General features: G+C 40.8%; 1 protein-coding gene across 6 annotated transcripts in view; it reads left to right on the forward strand.

Moving 5' to 3' along the window:
* DIP2C (disco interacting protein 2 homolog C) overlaps positions 1-26,829 on the forward strand; it is a 401,118-nt gene that overhangs the window by 304,136 nt on the left and 70,153 nt on the right. For 4 of the 6 annotated variants that reach the window (XM_061585822.1, XM_061585824.1, XM_061585826.1 and 1 more), the window contains 9 exons: positions 1,282-1,392; positions 9,878-9,955; positions 11,642-11,765; positions 13,627-13,736; positions 16,668-16,770; positions 17,690-17,754; positions 21,795-21,888; positions 23,075-23,194; positions 26,465-26,579. In XM_061585822.1, the coding sequence (XP_061441806.1) occupies positions 1,282-1,392; positions 9,878-9,955; positions 11,642-11,765; positions 13,627-13,736; positions 16,668-16,770; positions 17,690-17,754; positions 21,795-21,888; positions 23,075-23,194; positions 26,465-26,579 (920 nt within the window). The remainder of the gene's footprint in view (positions 1-1,281; positions 1,393-9,877; positions 9,956-11,641; positions 11,766-13,626; positions 13,737-16,667; positions 16,771-17,689; positions 17,755-21,794; positions 21,889-23,074; positions 23,195-26,464; positions 26,580-26,829) is intronic. The other 2 variants (XM_061585823.1, XM_061585825.1) reach the window with 1 other exon arrangement.

Genomic DNA, 26,829 nt, shown 5'->3' on the forward strand with positions numbered 1-26,829 from the left:
GGTTTGAGCCCTACAGAAAATAAATTATTTCCTCATTTTTGTTTTCATAAGTAATCATGAAGAATTAAACTAAAGAGACTGTGGGTAGATGTTGAATTTAAATCACTGTCTGCTTTGGCATTTAGCCTAGATGAGTCTAGGGAATCTTTCATCTTGATTTATGACAGTCTTTAAGTCTTTAAGTCATAGCCATAGTGGGCTGAAGCAGCTCCCAGGGCAAGTAGCACAAGGAAAGCTATGAAGATGACACCACAGCTAAACTCCCCCCCCCAACCCGTGCATTCTACATGCATTTGTTTTGCCTTGAATTATTGTGGGTTGCTGTAAATCTTCTGCTTGAAACTTTTTGGAATTTCTACTTCATTTTATCTTGGGGGCTAAAGGCAGGTTACAACATACATACACCAAAACATAAAAACATATACCCCCCAAATATCTTAGGGACATAAATCTTGCTTTAATTTTACAGAATTTCCCAAACTAAATTTCGCATGCATTTGCACAGTTGCCCCAATTTGTATGATCTCTTCCTCCCCACCACCCTTTTTAGAGGCAATAATATTGCACCAAATCAGGCCATGACACTTGAGGACCTCCATATGGACTGCTTACCTCAAATGTGTTTTTTTGTGCGTTATGAAGAAGAGGGTATGGACAGCTCCAACATGCAAGCTGGCGTGCCAGTCCAATTAGTACATCTGAGCCTTGGCCACCAAAAGGATGGTCTTGCAGCATGTACGGAGCGGCTGAAGCTTTGCCAAGGCTCTTGTCTACCATAGTATGCTACCATTTTGAGAGCATATCTCCACAAGCCCTGGTCTTAAATGAGGCACTCAGTAAGAAGATTGTACAGTTAATTTAGCAATGTACCAAAGGAGAAGGACCTGAGAAACTGAATAAATAATTTTGGAGGAGGTACTGTTGAAATGAGGGTGTGCATATATTTTATTCTGAGTTCCATTATTAATCATTAACTTTAAATTAAACTGTTTGGATGCTCACTATAAAAGCAGTTGACACCTTAAAAGGACATCTTAAGTACCCCAGCCAAAGATACCAAAGCAACAGTTCTGTTTGAACAAGTGGTTTGACTTTCTGAAATCTAATTTCATTCTCTCAGTTTCAGATACTGATCACTCTAGAAAGGCTTCCACTCTCAAAAACTAAAAGATCAGTGTGAAGTTGATTGTCATGCACATGAAATGGTTCTTGTGCATTAGCTAAAAGTTGGAAAATGTGCTTGGAGACTACTTAATTATTATTTTTCCTTCCCTTTTGCAGGTAGCACTAGTATTTCCCAATAATGACCCTGCTGCTTTTATGGTAGCATTTTATGGCTGCTTACTTGCAGAAGTTGTCCCTGTTCCTATTGAAGTGCCACTTACTAGAAAGGTAAGAGAAACAGTTTCGTGTTTTCTTTGTTGCAACTGCTATAAGAACAAACTGCCACAGGATATGCCCATCTGAGTAGGTCATGTGTTTGGGATGAAATGGAAAATGCTTAGCAATTCTTACGTAACTTATTTTTATGAAAGGTCACCCCCTCGTATACATGCTGTAGTTATTTCTTCCTCAGCTGCACTGGGAGTTTTCTAGATTTTACATTTTGATTTTGTTTTGGAAGTGGTTGCAAGCTGTATGTGCAACAGATAGCTTATGAGCCCAATAAGCATTAAAGACTTCACTTGAAGACACACAAAGAGCAAAGGTAGCTGTGTTGACCCATAAGAAAAAGTCCTTAACAGGGCCATAAGCTTATAAGACCAAAATGTCACAAAATAGCAAGCTTTCAAGTTGTCCAGTACTCTTCATCACGCTGGATGTTAAGAGGGGGAGGGAGAAGCTGGCTTGGTGTTAAAGCCATAATGTCTGCTTTGGGAAGATGCAGCTTGGGAAGGTGAAGCAGACTTAATGGATCCCTAGGGTATCCTAGGGATGCTTGCATGAAGCAATATATAATGACTGATTTTCTGAAGAACTTTAAAGCTTGCTCTCTGTTGTGTGAGATATTGGTTGGCCTAATGAAGTATTGCCTCGCTATTGATTTTGGAATTTCAGTTGGAGAGAGCCTTTTTTTTCTTTCATTTTTGTAGTGCCTAGCATTCCCACATTGGGAATGAATTTCCAAAAGAATACGGTTGTTTTAATGCACATAAATAAATTGCACATAGAATCATGAAATGGGCTATGAAACTTCTGCACGACGGCAAAATTAGTTGAAAGCCTATTGGAGATTTGTTATATTAAGCGAAGCTTGGAATGCAACAAGGCGTTGCTGCAGAGTTCTCTGCTAAACAGAATGGAGTTTAATTTGCATTTAGAATGAGGATTTTTCAGCCATTGCTCATACTATGGAGCTAAGATTTGAAAGTTCTGATTCTTTTCCTCATAAATCTCTGCGCAACTTGCTGTTTAGGCAATACAAGCTCCACCTGGGATTCATTTGAAAAATAACAATTGATAGGTTCATGGGCAGCACTTAAGTAATAATTGGAACCCTGCTAGTGTTTAAGTAGCACTTCATATGACTTGGAACTTGACAGAGCGAACCCAAATGGAATTAAAATAGTGGTGACAGGTCCAAGGTGTTTAATGTTTCCTTGGTTGGAAGTTGATGGACTCGAATCTCAGAACTGGCTTTGAACAAATTGTGTGAGTGATGCAAACAAAAAGCAATTCAAGTGTATGTATTCTCAAGCAAGTGCATTCTTAGGAGATATTACAAAAGGCATTTGTGGCTGTAGAACATAACATCAAGACTGTTAGGTGATGGAGGCAAGGCAGAATTGCTTAACTTTTCCTTTGTCTCAGTCTGTTCTCATAAGGGAAACTGTGCTCAACCTGTTACAGTTGAAGATAGGTAATGAGGATGTACACAACACCTCACCATTCTAAATTAATTCAAGTCTTCAGGGCCTAAAGGGTTGCATTCATGGGTACCAAAAGAACTTGCAGATGTGATCTCAGAGCTACTGTCTATATTAATTTTTGAAAATTCCTGGAGAACAGGTGGATTGCGGTGAGACTGGAGATGGTTAAATACTGTCTCCATCTTTAAAAAAAAGTAAAATAAAGTAAGGGGACGAGGATCCAGGCAACCAGAAACTGTTAATGTCAGAAAGGATCTAGAACAGATCAATAAGCAGTCAGTCTGTGCACATTTAGAAAAAATGCTCTGTTCACAAAGAGCCTGCATGGGTTTCTTAAGAACAAATCATGGCAGACTAATCTTATCTCCTTTTTTGGGGGGGTAGTGTTACTAGCCCAGTAGATCAGAGGAATGCTATGTGTGTAGTATATATTGATTTCAGCAAAGTTTTCAACAAGGTCTCCTATGTTATTCTTGTTGGCAAGGTGCTAAAATGTGGATTAGATGATGCTACTGATAGGTGGATTTGTAGTTGGTTGATGGACCTTCCTGAAAGAGTGCTACTTAATGGCTTCTCATCAATATGGAGAGAACTGAAAAGTGATGCTAATCAAATGTACAGATGTCACCAAACTTGAATGGGGATAGCTAATACCTAAGAAGACAGAAATAGGATTCAAGATGATCTTGACAGGATAGGGGATCAAAACTAACAAAATAAATTGAGTAGGAAGAATCGGATGCACAAAAACAGGATGTGTGACACCTGGCTTGTCACCAATACGTGCAAAAAAGATTGAGGGGTTTTAGTTGGCCACAAGCTAAAGATGAGTAAGTGTGATGCAAAGGCTAAAAGGGCTAATGCAATTTTAGGTTGCATGAACAGAAATAAAGTGTCCAGATGGTGAGAAGCAATGGTCCTATCCTATTCTGCTTTGGTCAAACCTTACCTGACATACTGTGTCCAGTAGGAGGATATTGACAATCTGAGATATGTCCAGAGGAGGGCAGCAAAGATGGTGAGGGGCCTGGAGACCAAGTCCTGTGTGGAAAGGTATTGGAGATGGGTATGTTTAACCTGGAGGAGAGACTATTAAGAGGCAGTATGATAGCCACCTTCAACATTTTGAAAGGCTGTCACATAGCTTATGGAGCAAATTTATTTTTTGTTGTTTTAGAGTTTAGGGCCTGAACCAAGGCATTCAAATTAAAAGAAAAAGGATTTAGACAAAACTTTAGGAAATTTCCTGATGACATGAGCTGTTCAACAGTGGAACAGACTATCTTGGAAGGTAGTATTTGATAGTTTTTTGTTTAATCTATTATTTATTAGGGTTTTATCATTTTTACAGTAGAATAATAGAAGTCCTTATTCCCTCCCTCCCATCTCCCATACCTCCTTCTTCCTTCCTGTCCTCCCCCCCCCATTTCTGATGTTCAGTTGTTTGGCATGTTATGCAGTGTTCAGATTCATATGCTCAGATAAGATAAATGCATGTCAGAGTTCTGCTGGTGTCCCAGATTAACTGTTACTTATTTAAGAAATGTATAAACCACTTGCTCAAAAAGTAGAATTCCCCTTCATTGGAGGCTTTTAAATGGAGACTGAATAGCCATTCTTATCAAGATTGCTATAGCAATGAGTTTCTTGCATCAGCAGGAATTTGGACTAGATGACCTTTGAGATTCCTTCCAACTCTATGATTCTATGAAAATATCGAAGTTTGTTGTGTTGTGCTGACTTTGTTTCAAAAAAGTTTGAGAAAGCAAAATGGTTACAACAAATTGAAAATGCATTTTCAAAAACTAAACATATTTTCTTATATTTGTTTCAAAACAGTTTTGAAGGGAATAGTTGGGTTTTCTTACAATTAATTGTTTCTGGACATGTCTTGGAGATTATGGCCATGTCTGCATGTAACAATAAAGCCAAGGTCTCTGTCTTTATCATGGTTTACCCTGAATGAGCAGCGTATTCTTGCACACTGTCTGATTGCATCCACATCACTCCTATCATAAGCAGGATACACAAAACACGAACCCTTGGCTTCCAATTACTTCCAAATGGGAAGTTGCTCTGTAACAAGCCACGATCACTAGCCAGCCTTCAGGCATGGCTTGTTATTGGCTTACTACTCATGGCTTGTTAGGGAGTAACAAACGATGATTCCAGATTCAGGCATACTGGGAAGCCAATGCTTCCAGGTTTGTTAATCCATGGAGGAATCAAAGCACAAATGATCGGGCGATGTGCATGTGCACTCTCTTCATTCACAGTAAAGATAAGCCAGAAACGTTGACATTGTTAATGTGCAAGCACAGCCTTTGATTCATATTGCATTATATTAGCAATATTTTAATATTTGAGTTCTTTCCTTATATCATAATTTACTCTGACTAATGCTGAACTGAGAGACCTGCGGTGGTTGAAAAAATGAAAAATGTTTTGGCACCTTTTTTTTTAATGGGAAGTTCTAGTTTTCTGTGCATTGGCATATAGAGTGAGAAGCAACCTAATGATTTTATAGCCCTGCAGTAAATTTCACATGTGTAGAGTTGAGGTGGTTGATGAAGCTTACTCGATCAGCATCCTCCCATAGTGACTCAAGCATTTTTTAAGGTACAAATGTGGACTCTTCTGACTAATCCTGGCTTTTTCATATGCATATTTAGGGTTGCTAGATTCAACATGGCTATGGGATCAGAGCCTTATAGTATTAAGCAGAAGGAGAATTTCTACAATAATGTTTCTCTAGCAGGGCTGTGAAATGACAGGTGAAATGGTACCTTCCAGATTTTCTCTCTTCTGTTTCCCCCTCCCCCACCTATAACGTGCAGGTCCTCTGTTCTGTATATGAGAACTGAACTCTAAGGTTGTCATCTGGTTCTCCTTCGTGTAAAACTGAAAGGGCATCTCAACAAAAAATTGCCAAAATCATTCTGTCTTACTCTGTCTTGGCCTGCTGAAATTTTGCAAAAAGTAACTAAATGGCTTTAGACAGTTGGCTTAAACCTTGCCAAGACCATTTTTGGAAACAAATATCACTCTGTCACAAAAAATAACTAGAAACGGAACTTCAGGTGATTTTGTATTGTGATATAGGAAAACAAGAGAGCAACTTGACAATTAATAAAAGTCTGTGGTCTCAGCAACGTTTATGACAGTGGTTATTGCCTGAACTTGTATATATATACAGCAGGAACTGGAGTACAGCCAGTGTGATGAAAATAGTGCTTCATAGGTAATCCCCAAAAGAGTTCCTTTCCTTAGTCAATTGCATTTTTTCCCTCTGGCATTGATGGGAGGCTTGTCAATTGCCTCAGCTGCTCTTTTATTCTTCCCAGTTACTTGATCTCTTTGTAGCATTCCTTCAGCTAATGGAGCCATGCATGTTTTGGAGCCCATTTTGCAAAGGATAGGGTTGCAAATAAAATAAATGTGGGCTAGTGCAACAGATTTCGTGACAAAAGGCATAAATAGAAAATATGTGTATATAGTATGATGGGAAAGGAGTGAAGTGTGTGGAAAATCTCTTGTGGCCTTGACTGGTGTGAACTCCCTTTGTTCTTTTCTTGTTCCTCTAAGGATTCATTTCGTTCACAGAAAAGGTTTCCACAACATAATTATTTTGTTGGGTTGGGTTGCAGGAAAATAGACGAGAATGAAGCAGGCCTTGCGAACACAACTCTCCTTTACCGCTACATAATATGTCTGAAATAGATTGCACCTACGAGCCATATAGCAAGAATACTGCAGGAGCTCAAGAGGTCCACAAGGATTGACTCAGAACCACTGATTATGGCCCCTTGACATACATAACAGATTTCAGGCCACTTGTATGGAACTTCTGTTCCAACAACGGTGTCTGTATACTAGAAAGGTGCCCTCCATTTGCACACAAACAGACATGTGTGGTGGGAAATGTGGCCAGATATATGGGCTGTAGCACAATGGCTGGCTTCCTTTCCCTGCTCCCTACCACCTTTGCCACACCTTTCTTTCTCTTAGTCTTTGGTTCCTTGTAGTCCCCTTGATCTAGGCTTTCTGCTTTTCCCCTTGTCTCTCCTTGCTTCCTCATCTGTTCCTAGTTCTCCACATGTCCCTATTATTACAGTTAAAAACATTCTAAAAACAGTTACAGATAAAAACATTTTTCCATCCAGTGATCTCCAGGTTGCTAGAGACTGTCTCCTTCAGCTTTCAAATGCCCGAGTAACAGGACTGTTTTTCAGTTCCTCATGAAAGTCAGTAATGAGGGAGACAGACACACCTCACTGGGGAGGGCATTCCACAAACAGAGCCACCACTTAAAAGACCCTATCATGGGTTGCCACCAGCTGGGCAGCTGCTGGTGGCAGAACCACCAACACGGCCTCACCAGCCAATCATAAGGTCCAAGGTGACTGATACTGGGGAAGATGCTCTTTTAGGTAATAGGGTCCCAAGCCATTTAGGGCTATATATGCTAGTTCTAACACCTTTAATTGAGCCAGGTCACTCGCTGGCAGCCAATGCTTTCAGGGCCAGTGACACATGGCCCCATAGGTCTGCTCCACTTACCAATCTAGCAGCCGCATTCTGCACTAGCTGTAGCCTCCGGACTATCTTTAAGGGTAGTCCTACATACAGCACATTACAGTAGTCCAGATGCAAAGTCAGCAGGGCATGAACAACTGAGGCTAGGCTATCCCTGTCAAATCAATTTTCCCTTGGCATTTGTTTTGTGGATACCTCCTTTCCTATGGTACCCGTTTTGCCTTCATATATTTCTTGTTGGTTTTATTGGCATAATGGGAGTCTGTTCCACAGTGTTTTATAGTGGATATGCTTTAACTACCTATTGTTGGTATTGCCAGGAGACTAGTTCCTTTAGGGATGGGAGTGCATGGCCCTCTAGATGTTGTTAGACTCTCAACTCCCATCAGCCCCAGCCAGCATGGCCAATGGTTAGAGATGATGGAGCTGCAGTGCAACAACATCAGGAGGGTGTATCTAGGGTTACAGTAAAGGCCATTGCCCCCCCCATGAGTGAGTTAAACTGAGGATACAAGACTATTCAGTCACAAAGGAACATAATCTGTTTTATGTATTGCTCACTTTCTGATGGAGAAGGTTCCTAGGATGGCAGGACAAGGAACTACCTATCAGGGATAAGACTTTCAGGTACCAAGAGCACCTGAACACTTGTGATACAGAACTCCTGAAAAGCCTGAATCATAGGAACTTGAAGCAAATGTCCTCTACTATTGTTTGTAATGAAATGGGTGGCCTCCTCCACCCTTTCTCTAGTAGGAATGGGCAGTATAGACTGAAAAGCTGTGGTGGGATATATGTATGTGTGTTCTGTCAACCTATTTTAGATTTATTTATTTATTTTTAAAAGCAACCTGTAATCCTAAACCAGCCTTTCCCAATAACATCTGGGCCACCAGATGTTGTTGGAGCACAACTCCCATCAGCCTCAGCCAGCATTGCCAATGGTCAGGAAAGATGGGAATTATGGTCCAACAACATCTGGAGGCACACTAGTTGGGAAAGGCTGTCCTAAACCTTCTGAAGATGAGGTACTGCAACTCTTCTTATTGATCTCTACCCACTGGAGTTGCTCTTCTTCACTTCCTCTCTTCTCTTCTGCCCTCCAATAAGGCACTGCGGAATTCACAGCATTTGTTAACTTTCAGGCGAGTCAGAGACACACAACTCTCTCCAGTGTAGTTGGCACAAACTCCTCCCACATATGTCCTGGGCCCTTCATGAGCTAGGCCTGTTGACAAAAGTGTGATGGGAAAAGACATCTCTGCTTTTTTGCAGTAAGACTTGGCCATGGACAGAGCAACTGTCAGAGTCTGTGAATATCTGTGCTTAATGTTCTTAAATGCAAATAACGCATTGGGGGAGGGGGGAAGAGTCCTCACTGTTCCAAAGAGGTCTTAAGGTGGAGATCTGTATCTATAAGTGTCTCTTGAGAGCCCATATATGTTAGATTGCCAAAACTGGATATTGTGGGTCATGTACAAATGAAAACAAAGAGAGAGGAAACCTCTAGGTGAACAGAGCATTACTTATTAGGCCCTGCACATTTACACAACACTCTGTATTCTTCAAATGCTCTTCTGCAAAGTGATTTCTTTTGTATTATTTGGAAAGTATAGAACACAGAGCGTTGTGCCTCCCAGAAGATTTTATTATAAATGTGTTGGGCCTAATAAATAGTATTTCGTGCACCTAGAAGTTTCTTCTCCTTGTTTTGCATTTGTGCCTTTTCTCCTTCTCTTCTGTAACAAATGTCACAACTTCACAAAGTAGGTTAAGTTGGAAAAGGAGAGAGGTCACCCCATGTCCTTTGGAGTGTGTATCTTTCCTTGCAGAGCACGGTGTTCTGGGCTGCGCTCTCAGGTTTGTGCCCAAGATGGCAGGTTGATTGTGATGCCCGTGTTATTAAAGCTGGGTTTAACTAAAGATCCCTGCTTTGACATTGGCTTTGGGCAGTTGCTATGAACATATCATATATTTTAACTTGCCTTGGAATAAGTCAGTAGAGAAATCATGGCAGGTTTGTGATAACATTGCTAATCTTAGAACGCTGTAAATCAAAATTAGAGTGCCTAACCTGGGTCTAAGTAACCACTGATGTGGCTTGTAAATGATGATATTAGCAACTTGGTTTAAAAGCAATGAAGAAGAAAAGAATGTCTACATTTCTGAAACGAATGAAGGGGGAAAAGTTAGCGGCAGGCTGATAACATCAATCCTAGGCTAATGTAGGATGCAGTTTTAGCATATCTGCACAATTCATTAATATATGTATATATGCTATATATTAGCGTATTGATATATTCTTAATATTAATATATGCATTTGTTAATGCCTTTTAAACTTTTGTAAATTTGCCAGGGCCTGGCTAGTTCAGGTACTCCTCAGGCTACTGATAGCAGAGCATGCACAGAGTTTTTCCCCCAAAATGGCATGATTTCATCCTCTTGTCTCTTTCTATTTATCTTAAAAAGGGGACTCCTCCTTCTGTCTGGATTTTCATAGAAGCCAAACCAAATGAGAGCTCATTTCTGAAGACTTTTCTTGCAAAAGTATGTCTTTAACTTTGCCAAGCTGGAAGTAAATCTCTAATAATTACTGTAACAAACAGAAAATGCTAATAAATAAAATTGACAACTTGTTGGATGTCTGAACTTTGAAAAGGTTATACGTCTATTATAAACCAGTTTCTCATCCCACCATGTCATTCAAAAATCAGCATATGCAAACCCATCAATGTAATAAAACATCTCAAATCTGGGTGTGAAAAAGCTAGTGCTAAGCTTTGGGGCGTGATGCATGTCATTACCTCAGTTTGATCGCTTTTTAAATCAATGTAGCTATGGATTAAAAAAATCACACTTGAATTAGACCTGTTGCGGAAAACACAGATCTGTGTCTAAGGGCTTCACTTTTTTATGTACAACTTTCTCACTAGCATCAAAATTTCCCCTTTTGTCTTGTTCGCTTCCGTTCTCCAGTGCATAAGTGTTTTGCTTTTGGAAACATCATGATATATTTAGTTTGTCCTGCAAAATTCTCTGTTCTGTTTTCAATTGCTTCTCTACCTAGAGAACTATTGGTTTTTAAAATGTATATATGGTGTTTGGGTGTTGGCTGGTACTTCTTCAACAGATGCATTGGGGGGGGTGTCCAGAGACTTCGTAAACATATTTTGGGTTGCTTTTACTATATCAGCTCCCTGTGTGCATTGAAACATGGACGCCTGATAGAACTGAGGCAGCATCATTGCCTTTCTAAGTAGTTTTTCCAAGATAGAAACTATCTATTAGTTTGTGTGAGCAAAGAGAGTGGAGGGGGGACAAAGATGAAGCATGCAATGGCTGTTAGATTTGTCTTTACTTGGGGGTTAATTAAAATCCAACTCTGCCCCACCTCCCAAAAAATTCCATTGAGGAAATCCAAACTATGTGATTGGGATGAATTATGTATATAAAAGTGCTGCTGAACCAGGCAAAGGGTCCATCTGTTCCAATTGTTTGGTTTCAGCAGTGGCCAGCAGGGTTCCACTGAAAGGCCCACCAGGAGAGCATGAAGGCAACAGCCCTCCACCATTGTTTGTCCCCAGCATCTTTTAACACGTAGGTTTCATTTAGCCGTTATGGCTAGTAGCCATTGATAGGCCTTCTGCCATGGATTTTTTCTTTTCTTTTTAAAGACTTCTAGACCAGCAGCCATCGCCACATCCTCTGTGGATTCCATGTGCTGTGCTTCCTTTTGCCTGTTTTGAACTTACTATTGATCAATTTGATTTGGTCATCCCGAGTTCTAATAAACGTGGGAGACGGGGGGGGGGGGAAACCCTTATGTAGATATAATGCAAATTTGCTTATATCTATGCATGATTATACTTTTTGAACCTGGTTGTGCTGCTGCCCTCCCTGCTACAAGCTTCTGCAAGTGCACAAAAAAATTGCCCTCAAGCCTTCGAGCCATGGCCATCAGTGCTAGAAATGTTGTGGTCTTCAAGATTTGTTTTTTGAAGCAAGAAGAGATTCATGGTATGTGATATTCTTGGCCCCCATCATAAACACGCTGATGCATGGAATGCAAACAGCCCTGCTCAGACCATAGCAGTAGATCTCTTTTAAGAAGCATTTGGTTGGCTAATTAAAGCAAATGCCTGTTGCACAAATATATTTTGAAGTAGACTTTTTCATTACTGCTTTTCCAGTAATTTACTGTTATGATTTCTTTCTTGCTTTGTCTTCAACCAGGATGCAGGAAGCCAACAGATAGGCTTCTTGCTCGGAAGCTGTGGTGTTACTGTGGCCTTGACTAGTGATGCATGCCATAAAGGATTGCCTAAGAGCCCTACAGGGGAAATACCACAGTTTAAAGGTAGGCTTATTCTTGTTAACTCACACTGCTGCACACTTGCTTTCATGTATATTACATAGTGGTGAGAAAGAATAGAGAACTATAGATTTGCAGGTGCCTATGGAATGCCTTAAATATGCATACTCTAATTTTAGGGCAGGCAAAGTGTCAAATCATTCTTGATTGTAAACCTCTGTAGGATTTCACTTTGGTCTTGACCAGTCTCCCTCTTCTTGGCTCCCTGATGTCTGCTGGATGGGCACCATTGTAATCTAGACAAGACTGTGAGGTGAACATTAGCATCATCTAGTTGAGGTATGGAGAGCCGGTGTAGCGGTTAAGGTGTTGGACTATGACCTGGGAGACCAGGGTTCGAATCCCCACATAGCCATGAAGCTCACTGGGTGACCTTGAGCCAGTCACTGCCTCTCAGCCTCAGAGGAAGGCAATGGTAAACCACCTCTGAATACCGCTTACCATGAAAACCCTATTCATAGGGTTGCCATAAGTCAGGATCGAAGGCAGTCCATCATCATCATCAGTTGAGGTATAGAGAACTGTTGGCCTCCCAGATATTGCTGAACTACAACTCTTGTCAGCCCCAGGTAGCATGGCCAGTGGCCCGGGATGATGGGAGCTGAAGTTCAGCAATATCTAGAGAGCCAAAGGTTCCCCACACCTATCTGCTACCGCATACATTGTTGACAAAACAAAGCAGGGCTGGCCATTTATTGGTGGGAGATTAAGGGGAGAGCATGGTGTTTCAGGCCAGGTGTCACCTGGCAGCAAGCAACAGTGAATAGAATGTTGTGGGTGGAAAAGAAGAGGAAGCAGCTTTACCTCTCAAATGGAGCTGAGCACTGCCACTTGGAATCCACTCATGCTTCCTGGCACACACATTCACCAGTCTTGGATGGAAACAGGAAACTGAGGTGGAATTCCAGAAGCTGTAACATTACTACCATTCCTTCTCTTCTTCTGTATCTGCCTGAGTTAGCCTGGGAGCAGAGTGAGGCCCTTGTATAGACCCCACCATAATGCACACCCAGCCAGAATGCATGCTCAGCATTATCACAGCTACTGTTCCTCCACCACCACCACATCCCACCTCTCTTCAGTGTCCACCTACCCTTCCTGGGTTCATGAATATGCCATTTTATTCTTATGAATGAGTGCGTGTCTGCCTGTCCCTGTGTGCATATACCATCTCTAACATCATCTGTCTGTGGGGTTTTGTATGCAATGGTCCCAACTATACATGGGCACAAGTCTTTCTCCATTACTGTGGTGCCCTTATTGCTAGACGGTGCCAACTTTATTACAGTACCCAGACAGCTATCTGTAGAGGAATCACACACAGGAAAATATAGAAGTTGGCAGTCCCAAATATGTGATCCAGAACATGCTGAAGGGGGTAGGGAGTGAATCGTATTCCATCTCCTTGTAACGTTATCTGTATTGCATGCATATGGTAAAAAGGGTGTATGGATTCAGATCGTGAGGTTGACTCTTGGCTTTCCTGTAGTTAAAGCATCTTCAGTAGCAGGACAGGAAAGACCCCTCCTGAGTTCTTGGAGAGTAGACGGCGTCGGGTTAGTCAGAAATCAGGAACTCTTGGCTCTTGGGATGTTACTAGACTCCACCACCAGCCCCAACCAGCACGGCTAATGGGCAGGCATGATAGTCCAACAATACCTGGAAGGCCAAAGGTTCCCTATCCCTTTGCTAGATTAACCAGTTTTCATCCCTAATGGTTTGACTTGGCATGAAGCTGCTTCATACATTTTAATAAACCATTTTTATTAACCAACATTGTGCAATGTTTTTTCTCAATTAATGCTTTAGAAATAAAATAAAAACTGAATTTGTGTTTGTTTCTAAGGCTGGCCGAAGCTGCTATGGTTTGTCACAGAATCGAAACACCTTTCAAAACCTCCCCGAGACTGGTTCCCACATATCAAAGATGCAAACAATGACACAGCTTACATCGAGGTGAGTTCTGTGTGTGTGAGAGAGAGAGTTCTGTGTGTGTGTGTGTGTTGCGCTTTCACCCTCCCTTCTGTTCCTACTCTCTCCCACTGGTTTATCTTGGTTCAGATTCCAACAGGAGTGACTGTTATCTGCTTTAAGCAAAGTATATCATGTTTACTTGCTGATTTTAAGTTGCTGCAATATACCGATTGTGGCTGCGTTCAGACATCATGTTATCTAATTTGAAGGGCCCTGTATGTGCGGGTCACAGTTTGGAGGAATGAGGACTGTGATACCTGAATGCAGCTAATATTATCAATGACAGCCTTAAACCAGTTCACACAGATGGTTCTTTGAACTTCAGCTTTCTCACACTTAAAGCCATTTCAGCAGCTGCACACTTTACACTCCTGCCGGGAGGAAGGGCGGGATAGAAATCAAATAATAAATAAATAAATAATACCTGCATTTAGATGATATAGCATTTTACTAAATCAGTGATGGAAACTCCACAATATTAGCTACTTTGAAAAATACTAGAATATAGCAGTGTAAAAAATACTAGAGCATGGCAGTGTGGACACCCAGATATTTTCTTTCATTCTTCATTACATAGTATATATCTCCATTAAAGGTTGCTGAATATGAATATAATGGCTGAAATAATGGTGCTCAGCAGTCTTTCACTTGGAAGGGTGGATGGGAACCTGGATGGAGTCCACATTTTCTGGTCAGGATCACAGCCTGGGAACTCTCCTGGATCCATTGCATACCATATTTCATTCTCAGAAATCAGTGAGAATATTTATTTTTCATTCTCACTTTTCAGCTGTTCTGAGCATTTGCAGTTTCCACAGTACAGAGGAACTTTCCTAAAAACATATTGGGTTGCTTACTTAGACGTCTAATCCATCCCCACTTCAAAGCCTTAAGGCTGGCAACGCAACAGAAGTGAATGTGTAATATCAAATCTTGCTTACATCACAGTCTTCTTGGGAATACTCAGCAAACTGCCCAAAGGTTTGCATGTAAAGCAGGTGTGGGGGACTTTTGGCCCTCTAGATATTGCTGAACTTCACCTTCCATCACTCTGGGCATTGGCCATACTTACAGGGGCTGGTGGGAGTCGTAGTTCAGCAACATCTGGAGGACCAATGGTTCCCCACACCTGCTCTTACGAAAGCACATATGGGGTTTCTAACAACATTCACCCGGTCGTGCAGTGGCAGATTCAGAAGTTCAGGGTCCCTTCATGATAGTCACACCATTGTTCCTCACAGCCATGCTTCCTTTTCTGCTTTCCCTTGTCTCCTTTGTTCTCTATGTCATCTGCAAGTCTACAATGCGCTACAACAGACATCTCTAGGATCCAATCAGTATGGGGGGGAGGTCTGTGTGTTAGCTACTAGGAAGAGTCTTCTCAATAGCTGACTCAGCTCCTTTCACTCTGATTGTCTCTAATCAGCATGAAAGGACAAGAACTCTTCTCAATAGCTAACACATTCCTCTTTTGTGCTGATTGGCTCATACATAGGGACCTGGATGGGACCCTGCTTCCCCAAAAGTAAGGGGTCTGCAACCCAGGACAACTACACCCCTGGATGTAGCACATAAGACCATTGGTCCTTCTAGCTCAGTATTGTTCACTGCCATGTGTCTGCAGAATTTCAGACAGAAATCTCTCCCAGCTTTATCTGGAGATGCTGAGGACTGAACCTGGGACCTTTTGCATACAGAATCATTTTGCTACCACTGAGCTATCCCTAATTTAAGAGGTTGCAAGTGCGTTGCAAGATCTCTTCCCTTGTCAGCCTTCACTGTGGCTAAAGGCTGACATTGGCACTGGCTGTAAAATGCTAACCATTTTCTTTGCCCAAGTTAAATTTACTACAACGTTACCCTGCCGTAGAATTCTCTGTTAACCAACAGAGAAGAAAAATAGTAGAAGAAAGATAGTAGTAAAACAACATATTTGCTATCACTAGTAGGACTACAACACAGTGGTAAAGCACACGACTTGCATCCCAAAGGTCCCAGGTTCCATCCTTTCCATCTCCAGTTAAAAGCACTGGGAAAGCAAGTAATTAAAAAAAGAACACTTTCCCTTAGACTCTGGAGAACCACTAAAAGTGAGTGTAGACAGTACTGGCCTACATGGACAGAACAGTATGACCTGGTATGAGGCAGCTTCCTGTGTTTCTAGGATTTCAGACTGAAGATCCCCAGGGATCAGGACCCATCAATTAAATACTCAGACTCATTCCTGCCATTCCAGCCAGCTCAAACCTGAGAAAGCATTGATATGAGGAGGGTTTTTGTAATGGCTTTGTCTGGATCTTTAGGGAGTGGGGATAATGGAGGGCTGGAGATATGTAGACTATTAGCAGGATATGTGAACGGAGAAGCAGGTAGCTGGCAGAGGAAGTTAGAAATCTTGGTGGCTGAATAATATATATGCTTGGTTGATGACTAATATTTTTTTGGCGGGGGCATGTCATTTGTTTGCTGAGTTAAGTGTTGCAGGGCCAATGACGTGCTCCTGCAATGAGTGAGCAGGATGTGAACAGAGAATCCAGCAAAACTCTCTCTCCTTTTGTTGCACACATCAGCCATTCACTCTCCTGCCTAAACTAAGTCATTGGTAAATAGCAGTAAGCAGCTGAGATGCACAAAAGGAGAGGCCCTTTTTGCTATGTCATGCAGATAGGCGCATTCCTTTCCAATGTATATCTTTTAGTGTGGTGAAAATGGCAGAGATGCAGGGAGGTCCTTAAGACTTGGGCCTTAAAGGCTGGAGGATGATGATGATGATGATGAACATTTATTGCTTGCCCTTCACCTAAAGGTCCCAGGGCGGGTTACAACAATTTTAAGATACAGTTCTGCAGGCTGCTATCAGATGCCTCTCCCTTGAGTTTTGTGGTTCCCTGATGAGAAAAATTTCTTTTCCAGTACAAAACATGTAAAGACGGAAGTGTTCTTGGGGTTACTGTGACAAGAATTGCACTGCTGACCCACTGTCAAGCTCTCACACAGGCATGTGGATACACAGAAGGTATTTCAGCATTGTCTTTAATTCCTGAAACAAGTTGTGTGTGTTTTTAAATGGCACAGTGCAAATATTTCACTGGAATCTAGCTTCTGATGATGATGATAACAAAGCCCACTCTCGCCTGGGTTGGCTCAGGCTAAACCAAGCCACCACCACCCCAAATAAAAACAGGATAAATAGTTCAGCTTATTTCCTTGCCAATCTGATTTGAATTCCAAGTTCTCCTACCATTGGAGTAGTCCCTGGAAAGTTTCCTAGGGGCTACTTGTGCTGAGCACACTACATAGCCCCACCGGGCCAGGAGTGGGGATGGAGGAGATCTCCCTCCCACTTGTTGACACTACAGCAGCAAGACCCCTGGGTAAGTGGGTGAAAGTGGGGTTTGAAAGGACATGGGTAGGTGGGAGGGAGAGAGCTTGGACCTGGCCTGATAGGAGAATTGATAGAAGGAATATACTTTCTGCTTTGGCATAAAATCCCACCCAGAGAACAATTCCAGGGATTGTAATGTGTGTCTCACATTAAGGTGAGTATCATGAGCCTATAAGAGTTGCTATTTTCCAACTCCAAATGTTAGTCTTGGTGGCATTTCAGTTGTACTTGTATTATTTTAAAGATGGTGATCTTAGTGCTTTGTTTTCAACATTCCCCCCTCCAACTTTAAAATACAGCCTGTTTTCAAGTGAACCGTTGATTATGACATGTAATGCAAATGAAAACAAGAGTGGAAGGTAAAGGAAGCAGTGGCCTAGCCAAGAGCAATCAATCAGTAATACTTTTTCTCAAATTGTTCTGCAGCTAATCTGCTGGCAGTTTTTTTAACAAGAAAATTTTACATCAGTTACTTCTTAAAATGGGGTTTTCTACCGGCTGCGCTATACACTCAGTAATGAAACTTGGTGCTTTGGTTTTTTTCACACAGCTGAAACAATTGTGAACGTATTAGATTTCAAGAAGGATGTAGGCTTATGGCATGGCATTCTTACGGTAAGATACCTGTTCTTTATAGTAATGGTTTAAAAATGTGTCTGGCTTTTGTGTGTTTTGCATTTCCATGAGAAGTCGGAATATTCTCTAAATCTTACATCTGATGCTAGGTGATTTTTAAAAAAATGTATGTTAGGAAATTTGGTGGATGCAATCCAGTTTTGCGGAAATCATTGCTGGCAAGAGCAGTAAACCAAAGACCTGCTGAATCCACAACTCCCTCTCCAATGGTGGACAGCCATGGAAGTTTACAAGCATTTTGTCTCTCATTGTGCTCCGCATGTAGTAATTGGAGATGTACTGCCTCTGAATGTGGAGGCTCTATAAGGAAAAGACAAGGAAAAGGGAAGCTCAGAAGAATGTTTAAAGCAGTGATGGCAGGCAGTAATTCTGCTCCATGAGTATTCTTTTTGGTGATCATTCAACTTAAGAATCAAAAGCAAAAACTCTTCGCAGCCTATTACAACCACTTTTTAAACTTCCAGCTCTGGGCTGTCACACAGACTGAGGCAGCTGTGTGAATTAGAACATCACAAACGGTGATATGGAAGAAAAAGAAGTCTGGGGCGGCGGGGGGGGGGAGAGAAAACCCTAGTCCGTTGCACAGCATCATTAACTGCCTAAAGTGTGTGTTGTCATAGGAACATAAGAATGTAGGAAGCTGCCTTACACTGAGTCCAGACCATTGGTCCATCTAGTTCAGCATTATCTACACTGATCTGCAGTGGCTCTCCAGGATTTCAGACAGGATGTCTCTCCCAGCCCTACCTGGAGATGCCGGGGATTGAACTTGAGGCATGCAAGACAGATGCTCTACCACTGAGCTATGGTCCTTCCCCCAGCAGAGGGGAACAGAGATTGATCAGTTCAGAACTACAGTTGCTGTATGGCAGGGGTGGGGAACCACTGGCCATGGGCTAATATTGGCCCACCAGAGGTTCCAGTTTGGCTCAATTGGGTGATGTCACCTTGATGTGCAGGTGATGTCAGCTGATGGGCAGGTTTGATGGGTACAGTCGACCCCTGCAGAAAGCTGGATTAACACACACACGCACACGCACACTAGGGAAATTCAGTCCTGCTGGGGTCAGTTCCACCACGGACCCCACCTATCAGCTCAGTCCTACTTGGTCCCTATCACCCTCTACTCCAGCTGACGAACATTCACAAGTGGGTGGGACCACCCACTGTCAATCACCTGGTGTCATTATGGCATCAGATTATTGACAGGTGGTCCTGCCCACCTGTCAAAGTTGGCCCAAGGGAGTGGAGGGGAGATTAAGATCATGAGAACTATCCCCAGTTTAGACTTGGAACTTTAATAATTTGAAGTTTGATGAATTGCCTTTACATATCTACAAATAATTAAAAGGTGGAATGCATGTTATTCTCGCTAATGGCTCCTCTGGAAATAACAGAACTGGAAATTACAAAGTACAGAGGATTTTCTAAGAGGGCAAAGATGGCTGCCTAGTGTCCCAGTGCTCTGAGCCGTTGTCTCCAGAGATCTCACAACTCTCCCCCATAACATTTTGTAGCCACTGGACTTTGTTCCAGAGCTGTTGGTGATGTATTAATGAAAATACCTAATGCTTGTTCTTTGTAGGTGATCATAGGAGCAGGGGCTTGATTCTTCACATTTGCTTTTGTACAAAAAGGCTTCACACAACTTGGTTGTAGGATAAACTCAGAATGTTGGTAGCCATGTTGAGTCCTACAAAATATTAAATATAGTGCTAGTGACTGAGATTTTCTTTATTGATCCATTTTGGTTTTCAAAATACCAAAACAAACTATACATCTTGCAAACTTTGGGTTTCTGTTTAGTTTAAAAAACAACCACCACCACCAAAGATTTAATATTCCTTGGCTAATGATAACAAGACTGGCTCTGCTGTTCCATTGGGGGGGGGGAAGGATCAAGAGAGTGGAGGACTGGCTGTAATGTTAAATAGTTTGCAGGTAGTAATGCTGAGCGAAGATTACTCTGATTCTTGAGAGACTGTGTAGCAAAAGTAGTGAATTAACAATATGCATCAAAGGTGTTTTTTTTAATTGCTTCAAAAGTTGTGCTGCATCTGCAAAATATTTTTGGAAACTTTTTTTGATGGTGGAACCATGATGCCAAGAGTTTCTTAACATAGTTGCACCTCTGTTTCCATTTTTCTTTTATTTTCAGAGTTTTATATTTTTAACCTGCTCAACTACAAGGTCATTTCTTTCTGTATTGACTGATTTCCAGCTCAATCATGTAGTGGGACAATCTCCTTTCCATTTTAAATAGCACATGTTAGCTTATTTAGCACATTCTTTGCATGTTCTATTTTAAGTCTCTCAAATGACCTTTTGAGGTTATTGGTATTTAAAATATATATTCTATAATTTATTTTTAAGAAGGATTAATATCTTCTTTTGGAGTTCTTAGAGTTATGAAGGACTGGGGGGGCACCCTGAAGACTAGGGGTAGGGGTGGGGAATTAGTTACCCTCCTGAGACCTCTTTCCCTTTTTTTTAGTAGTTATATTAGATGTGTAGGGAAAATTGAAGGGAGTTAAAAAAAACCCTCTTTTATGTACCATTTTTTTGGGAGGGTAGTAAAATGCCGTAAAGGCAGGATTTTAAAATATTGTTTTTGTTTACTCTCTCCAAATGGTTTTTAAAAAGCTGTGTAGGACCACTTTCAGTATTAGGAAATTACTATCCATTCTACTATAGAAAAATACAACCCCAAAACTGATTTGATAGAGAGCGACATTATTACTTCATAGAGCAGATGGAAGCAGTTTGAAAGAAGAATCTTTGCTTACGGTGTGAACAGTCATACTACTTGGCCTCATAGAGCTGCAGCCTTTTCAATAAAATATTTCTTCTGTTTCTGGATAATTGACTGCAGAGACTAAACCCACATTATTAAAAAAAAGTTTCTGTTTTATTATTTTTCCCTCCCTCACTTGGCAAAAAACAACATATGTTTGGTCCCTTTGAGTACACCAGTTTGCTGCTCCGTCTCTTACGCTAGGTATATTTGTAATCGATGTCTAAATAAAACTAAATTTAATTTAGTGAATATAACAAACATGCAATTTGTGTGAAGTTATACATAATTGATTTTACATTCTTAAAGCAGCAAAGCAGGTTTAGGACTGATACGAAAATAAGACTGCATATATCTAAATCCCCTCATTTTTCCATTTATTTCCTGGGGGAAAAGTTTGCCCTTCACCCAATGTTTTCAGGAGTGTCTTTTTTTGTGTCTAGGAGTTCTATCTTAAATTCGCTGATAAATGTGGCCTCTTGGCTTTCTGGTTGCTTAGGTCTCTGCCTTCTGCTTGGTATGAACAGGGCATCTTGCCCTCATCACTCTGTTGATCATTCCAAAGATGTGCATTTCTATTTAAAAGCCATAAGCATATCTTAATTTAGGGACACACAGGCAGATTTCATTCCTGAACATTTGACTTGCACCTGCATGTGTGAATTGCTTCTATTCAGAATCTTTGTGTTTTTAGAAGATGTGAGAGGCTATGAAAGCTTCAGTCTCTGATGTTTTGATTGGCAGTGGCTCCTTCACATGTACAAGTTACCACCTGAACATAAGAAGAGCCTGCTGGATCAGGACAATGGCCCATCTAGTCCAGCATCCTGTTCTCACAGTGGCCAACCAGTTGCCCATGGGAAGCCTGCAAGCAGGACCTGAGCACAAAAGCTGTGGTTTCCAGCAGCTGGTATTCAGAAGCATACCGCCTCCAAGTATAGAGGCAGAGCATAGCCATTGTGGTGCTGCAATCATCAAATGATGAATGAACAAGTTCTTCATCTCTAGTGACTTTATGCACCTACTGAGCCATTCTGTAAAAATGTTTGAAAATGAGAAATTATTTTGAAATGTGAAAATCATAATCTTTTGTCCACTTCTTAAGAGCTAGTCTGAAACATGTTTTATTGATAACCGAAATATATAGCTCTTTAACCAAGAGTTGTGATACAATATGGTTTGTTTCATTACTGCTGAAACCTGTGTTCCCTGGACTTAATTTCAGAGCGTTATGAACATGATGCATGTCATAAGCATCCCATATTCCTTAATGAAAGTGAACCCACTTTCGTGGATACAGAAGGTCTGCCAGTACAAAGGTAAGGCTTATATGCGTGCATGCGCACACACGTATGTGCTTTGAGACGGTGAAAGTTAATCATTATATGAAGTTCTAAAATAGGAATAGAGAACCTGTGGCCCTCCAGATGTGGTTGGATTGCAACTCCCATCATCCCTGACTATTAGCCGTGCTGACTATGGCTGATGGATGTTGGAATCCAACAGCTTCTGGAGGGCAACAGGTTCCTCGTCCCTGGTCTAAAATGCTTCGACGGTGATGTCGAAATAGCGATGGCAGGTGATCGTACACACATACACAGTGCAAGTCAGCTTGTTTTAAGATCTTTAAAGCTGTTAGTAGGTGCACTAGCAGAGGTCACTCTGGGCATAGAGCTAATGAACAGTTCTGGATGCATTGGCTGCAACAAAGGGCTCACAAGGGACCAAGTGTTCCTTAGCAGCCACGTGAAGCCAAAGAGGTTTACTTCAGCCTATGTTTTTGTGTATAAAAGAAAACTAGACTAGCATGTTCAGTATGTTCTTCAGTAGTGGCTTCATTCTGTCAGGCCTCATCGATGTCCTACATTTAAAGCACATTATCACATGTAGTTTGTTAAGGATGATGGGAACTGTAGCTCCGTGAGGGGTAAATGACTGTTCCCTGGATTCTCTGGGCGAAGAGATGTGCTTTATATATGTGTTAAATGCACTTTAAATGTATGATATGGATGTGACCATAGAAACTTGGCTTGATCTGCTCTGTTGTTTTATTGCTTAGCCAGAGGGTTCGGTTTGAACACTGTTATTTCCTGCAGTCTATACTGCTGCAGTTTTATTCATCCTATCTTTTTATTACTCAGTAAAGTTTGCCAAGCCCTTCACTTTCTGGATTCAGTCTGTTTTATTCAGCCACTTCCGCTAAGAGCTGAGGACCAGAGCCCAGGCCACCTTTCTGTGCCTATGACAGTAACCCTTTACTTTGTGGCTGATCTGGAATGCCGTAAAATATGAAAGTCCTAATAGGGATCCCAGTCTGCGGTTGCTCATCTCTGGTATATGATGGTACTTTAAAGTAAATACACATCTTGGTTATTTTCTGGTTGTTCTGTTATTGTTTCTATTTAAAATGTTTTATACTGTGCTCAAGATAGATTTTGAACTTTATATGCCCAAACTGAGCTATCTTCTCTCTTTCTCGCTCTCCCTCCCTCTCCCCCCCCCCAGCAAAAGTTGCTTGTGTAAAATCCAGGGATATGCACTGGGCATTAGTAGCACATAGAGATCAACGAGACATCAACCTCTCCTCGCTTCGTATGCTTATAGTAGCTGACGGTGCCAATCCATGTAAGTGATGGCTGTAGAGCAAGAACCACTTTTTTAACTTCCAAGATGAGCCAGTCATTTTTATGATTATTTCATATTGCTTTTATGGATTTCAATGTCTTAGTGTAATTATATATATTGCTGTACACCATTTTGATATTCTATATGAGTGTGCGGTATATAAATATTTTTATAAATAAAAAATACATGTAAATGTAAAGGTGCAATTCAGCATGCTTTACAATTGGGCATTCTCTTCCGGCTTCAATGATACAAGCCTCTGAATGTGTGACTGAAGTGCTTAGTGGATGGTTTCATCTGATGTTTATTACTTGTGTTAGGTTTGATGGATTTAGGTTTGCTTTTGTCTTTATTTTAATAATTCCTTTTGTCACAAATAGCAAAAAAAAAGTTAATGATCATCTTGAGGTTCTCTGCAAGCCATTTCAGAAACAATAATTCATTGTGGATTGTTTGTGTTGTTGGTTTTTTGAAGTTTCTTTAGAAAATCCTGGAGCAAACCTGATATTCCATATTAATGCAAGTAGCAGTAAATCCAATTATAAATGACAAGACAACTTGTTATGTAAAGGCTGAATCAAATTTATCCTTAAGCTGTACAAAAGAGCAGAAGGTTTCTCCACAAATCATTTGAAACTTATAGTTAGTTCTTTTATTTTCATACTTGGATACAAAATAAATGCAAGTTTTGTCACGTGTTAAGAGTAGAACCCTTCTCCTCTTTTGGCTTTCACTTCTGAGTTGTTGTTGCAGGGTTTACCTAATTGTATTTTATTTATTGGGATTGTTTTTATCCTATACTTTGACCCAAATGGATCCACAAATTAGATAGCAGATACAAAACATAAATAATACTGAAAAGAAACCAGTAAAACAGATTAAAACTAAGAGCCAACAGACACACCTGCAACTAAATACAAATTCATTGAATCCTAAATACCCTCTGAAATGAAACCACTTGCACCGAATACCTAAAAGCTAATGAAGGAGCAAGGTGAGCCTGTGAAGTTGTTTGAAAATACATGCATCCCCTTCACACTTGGCATGTCACACGTGTATTTTATACATATATACGCATACCGCAGCACAAAAGAAGAAAAGTGAGATTAAGCCTTTTAAAGCAGCAGTGTTTCTCTGTTCCTTAAAACCATATATGAAGATCACTATGAAAGAGGATTATATCTTTTTAAGATTCTAGGTGTGACTATTCCACTAGTGTCCTGTAAGTTGCCATGGAAGTTTTTTTTAAAAATATATTGTTAAGCTGTAATAAAAGTATTGCATCATTAACTGCTGGTTTAACTTATAAAGCCATATAATGTAAGTAAGAACTTCATTGCAAATTCAGCCATAGGCCACGTGCACATAAATATACATACATTGTAGCAATAACTTATCATGAACAATATTATCCTAAAGGACTATGTCCTCACTATCCACCCTTTAGCAAAGGACTCTCTCAATTTTTGTGCAGCCAAAGCAAAATTGGCTACTGCCAGAGTCACTGAATTAAAATTGTCGAGTAAAAGCACGTTGACCTTCTCTCTATCAGAGCAAGGTATCAAAAAGTTTAAAAAGGAATTTAAATTTTTTTTCCTAGGGTCTTCATATAGTGGGCAGTAAAGTAAATAGTGAAGAATGTCCTCCACTGCCTTGCAGCCATAAATACATTAACGCTGTTCCACTGGTATGCCACGAAACTGGCCTTCCAGGTATGCTGTAGGCATTACTTGGAAACGCAAAGCAGTAAAGGCTTCTCTAATAGGGGCTCTATCAAGAGCATCTAAATAATGTGACATAAAATGATTAATTTTAAAATCTGGCAACCATAGTGAAAAAGAGGCTGTTACTATGGACGCGCGGTCCTGAGCCACATCACAGTCAAAAATCCAATTACGGAGGCCAACTTTACTAAATTCCATCAATTTAGTTTGAGAGAGATCATATTTTGAGAGAATCGACTGGCATATCAACGCCCATCCTCCTGAAATCATTTGATCTTGCCAACATTGCTTGACTAGGTCTGAATCGTCCATATTAAAAATTCGGAGCCAGAACCGTAAATAGGCTAAATCAATACGTGCTGCTACTGAAGGCAGACCCAGCTCAGCTCTAAGATGAGCTGCTGGAGTCCCCATAGGAAGACCTAGCACTTGTCTCATAAAAGTATTCTGCAAGGTGTCTAAATTGGATCTAGCTGTGACTCCCCACAATTCTGTGCCATATAAAATCTTCGAAAGTATTTTGGCCTTTAAAATTTTTATCATGGGGGTAACTAGCTGACCTCCCCGAGTAAAAAAAAAACCTTTTGGCTAAGCCAAGGGCACGAAACCCAGCAAGAGATGCTGCCTTTATCTGCGGGGTCCAAGAGAGTCTATTGGACAAATGGATTCCAAGATATTATAAAGCCATATATTTCATGGAACCTGTGCAGACCCTAAGATCATGCTCTGAGGCTCCTCTCTGGAAGCCCCCTCCAAGAGAGGTCCGGAGAGTTGCAACAAGGATCAGAGGGTAGAAAAAGGGAGAGGATCTTTTTGGTTGTAGTCCCATCTATGGAATGCTCTTCCAAGCAAAGCCAGCCCAGCACTGACGCTGACATCTTTTCAGTGCCCGATTTACCTCTTCTCCCAGGCATTTTGATGAAATATGACCCAGCTGTGTCAAGGCTTTATGTTAGTGTTGCGTTAGGCCGTTGATAAGTTCTGTTAAATTTTGATGGCCATTGTTTTTAACAATTTCTATGTTTTTAAACTTGATTGTAAGTTGTCGAGAGACTGCCCCGTGTTAGGTGGCTAACAAAATAAATAAATAATAAAGGCTCAAGCAGCTACATTAATTTTTGTAAAGTATTTAGGCAAGAAAATTCTAAATCTCATGACTAGGATAACAAGAGCTGTTTATATCTCTGTACAGGAGCTAAGCCAAAACGTAGTGGAATTCTAGGTTACCCCTTCCCCTTTGAACAGCACAACCTCTTATTGTACCACAGTCTGGTTTTAATGTCCCTCGGTTTTAAAAGCAGTTTGCATGAATTAGATTGTTATGTTAGAAGCTTTCCTGAAACAAGTTATGCAGTTCTGTAGATCACACCCCCATGTGTCTAATATTTATAACTAGGCTGTAGTAAATTTCTGTTTCGATGGAATCAGTTAGATTGTTTTGCAAATTTTTGCTCAGAGCTTCTCTGCTTTTTGTACTAAAAATACTCCTTATTCAGTACAGAACCTATACTGAAGTCAGATTTCTTATTTTTATTTTTAACTCCAGGGTCTATTTCTTCTTGTGATGCATTTCTTAATGTCTTCCAAAGCAAAGGTCTAAGACAAGAGGTTATTTGTCCTTGTGCTAGCTCGCCAGAGGCTCTCACGGTGGCTATTCGAAGGTACTGTATATTTAAATTTAAAATGAGTGATCCTGAAGGCAGTGTAGCTTCATGCATGTAGCTGTCCCAGAGCAGAATAAACGGGAAAACATTAATCACTGGAACTATTGGAGAGCTTTGGATCAGAAACTTTACGCTACTGTTAGTGTGGCATTGTATCCGTTTATAATTTCAAAAGGTCCTGTTACCTTGTTTTGTTGCTTCCCTTTGAAATATAACGGTATAATAGACCTTTCTATACTTAACACAG

This window comes from Rhineura floridana, chromosome 10, assembly GCF_030035675.1.
Source record: "Rhineura floridana isolate rRhiFlo1 chromosome 10, rRhiFlo1.hap2, whole genome shotgun sequence".
Lineage (NCBI taxonomy): Eukaryota > Metazoa > Chordata > Lepidosauria > Squamata > Rhineuridae > Rhineura > Rhineura floridana.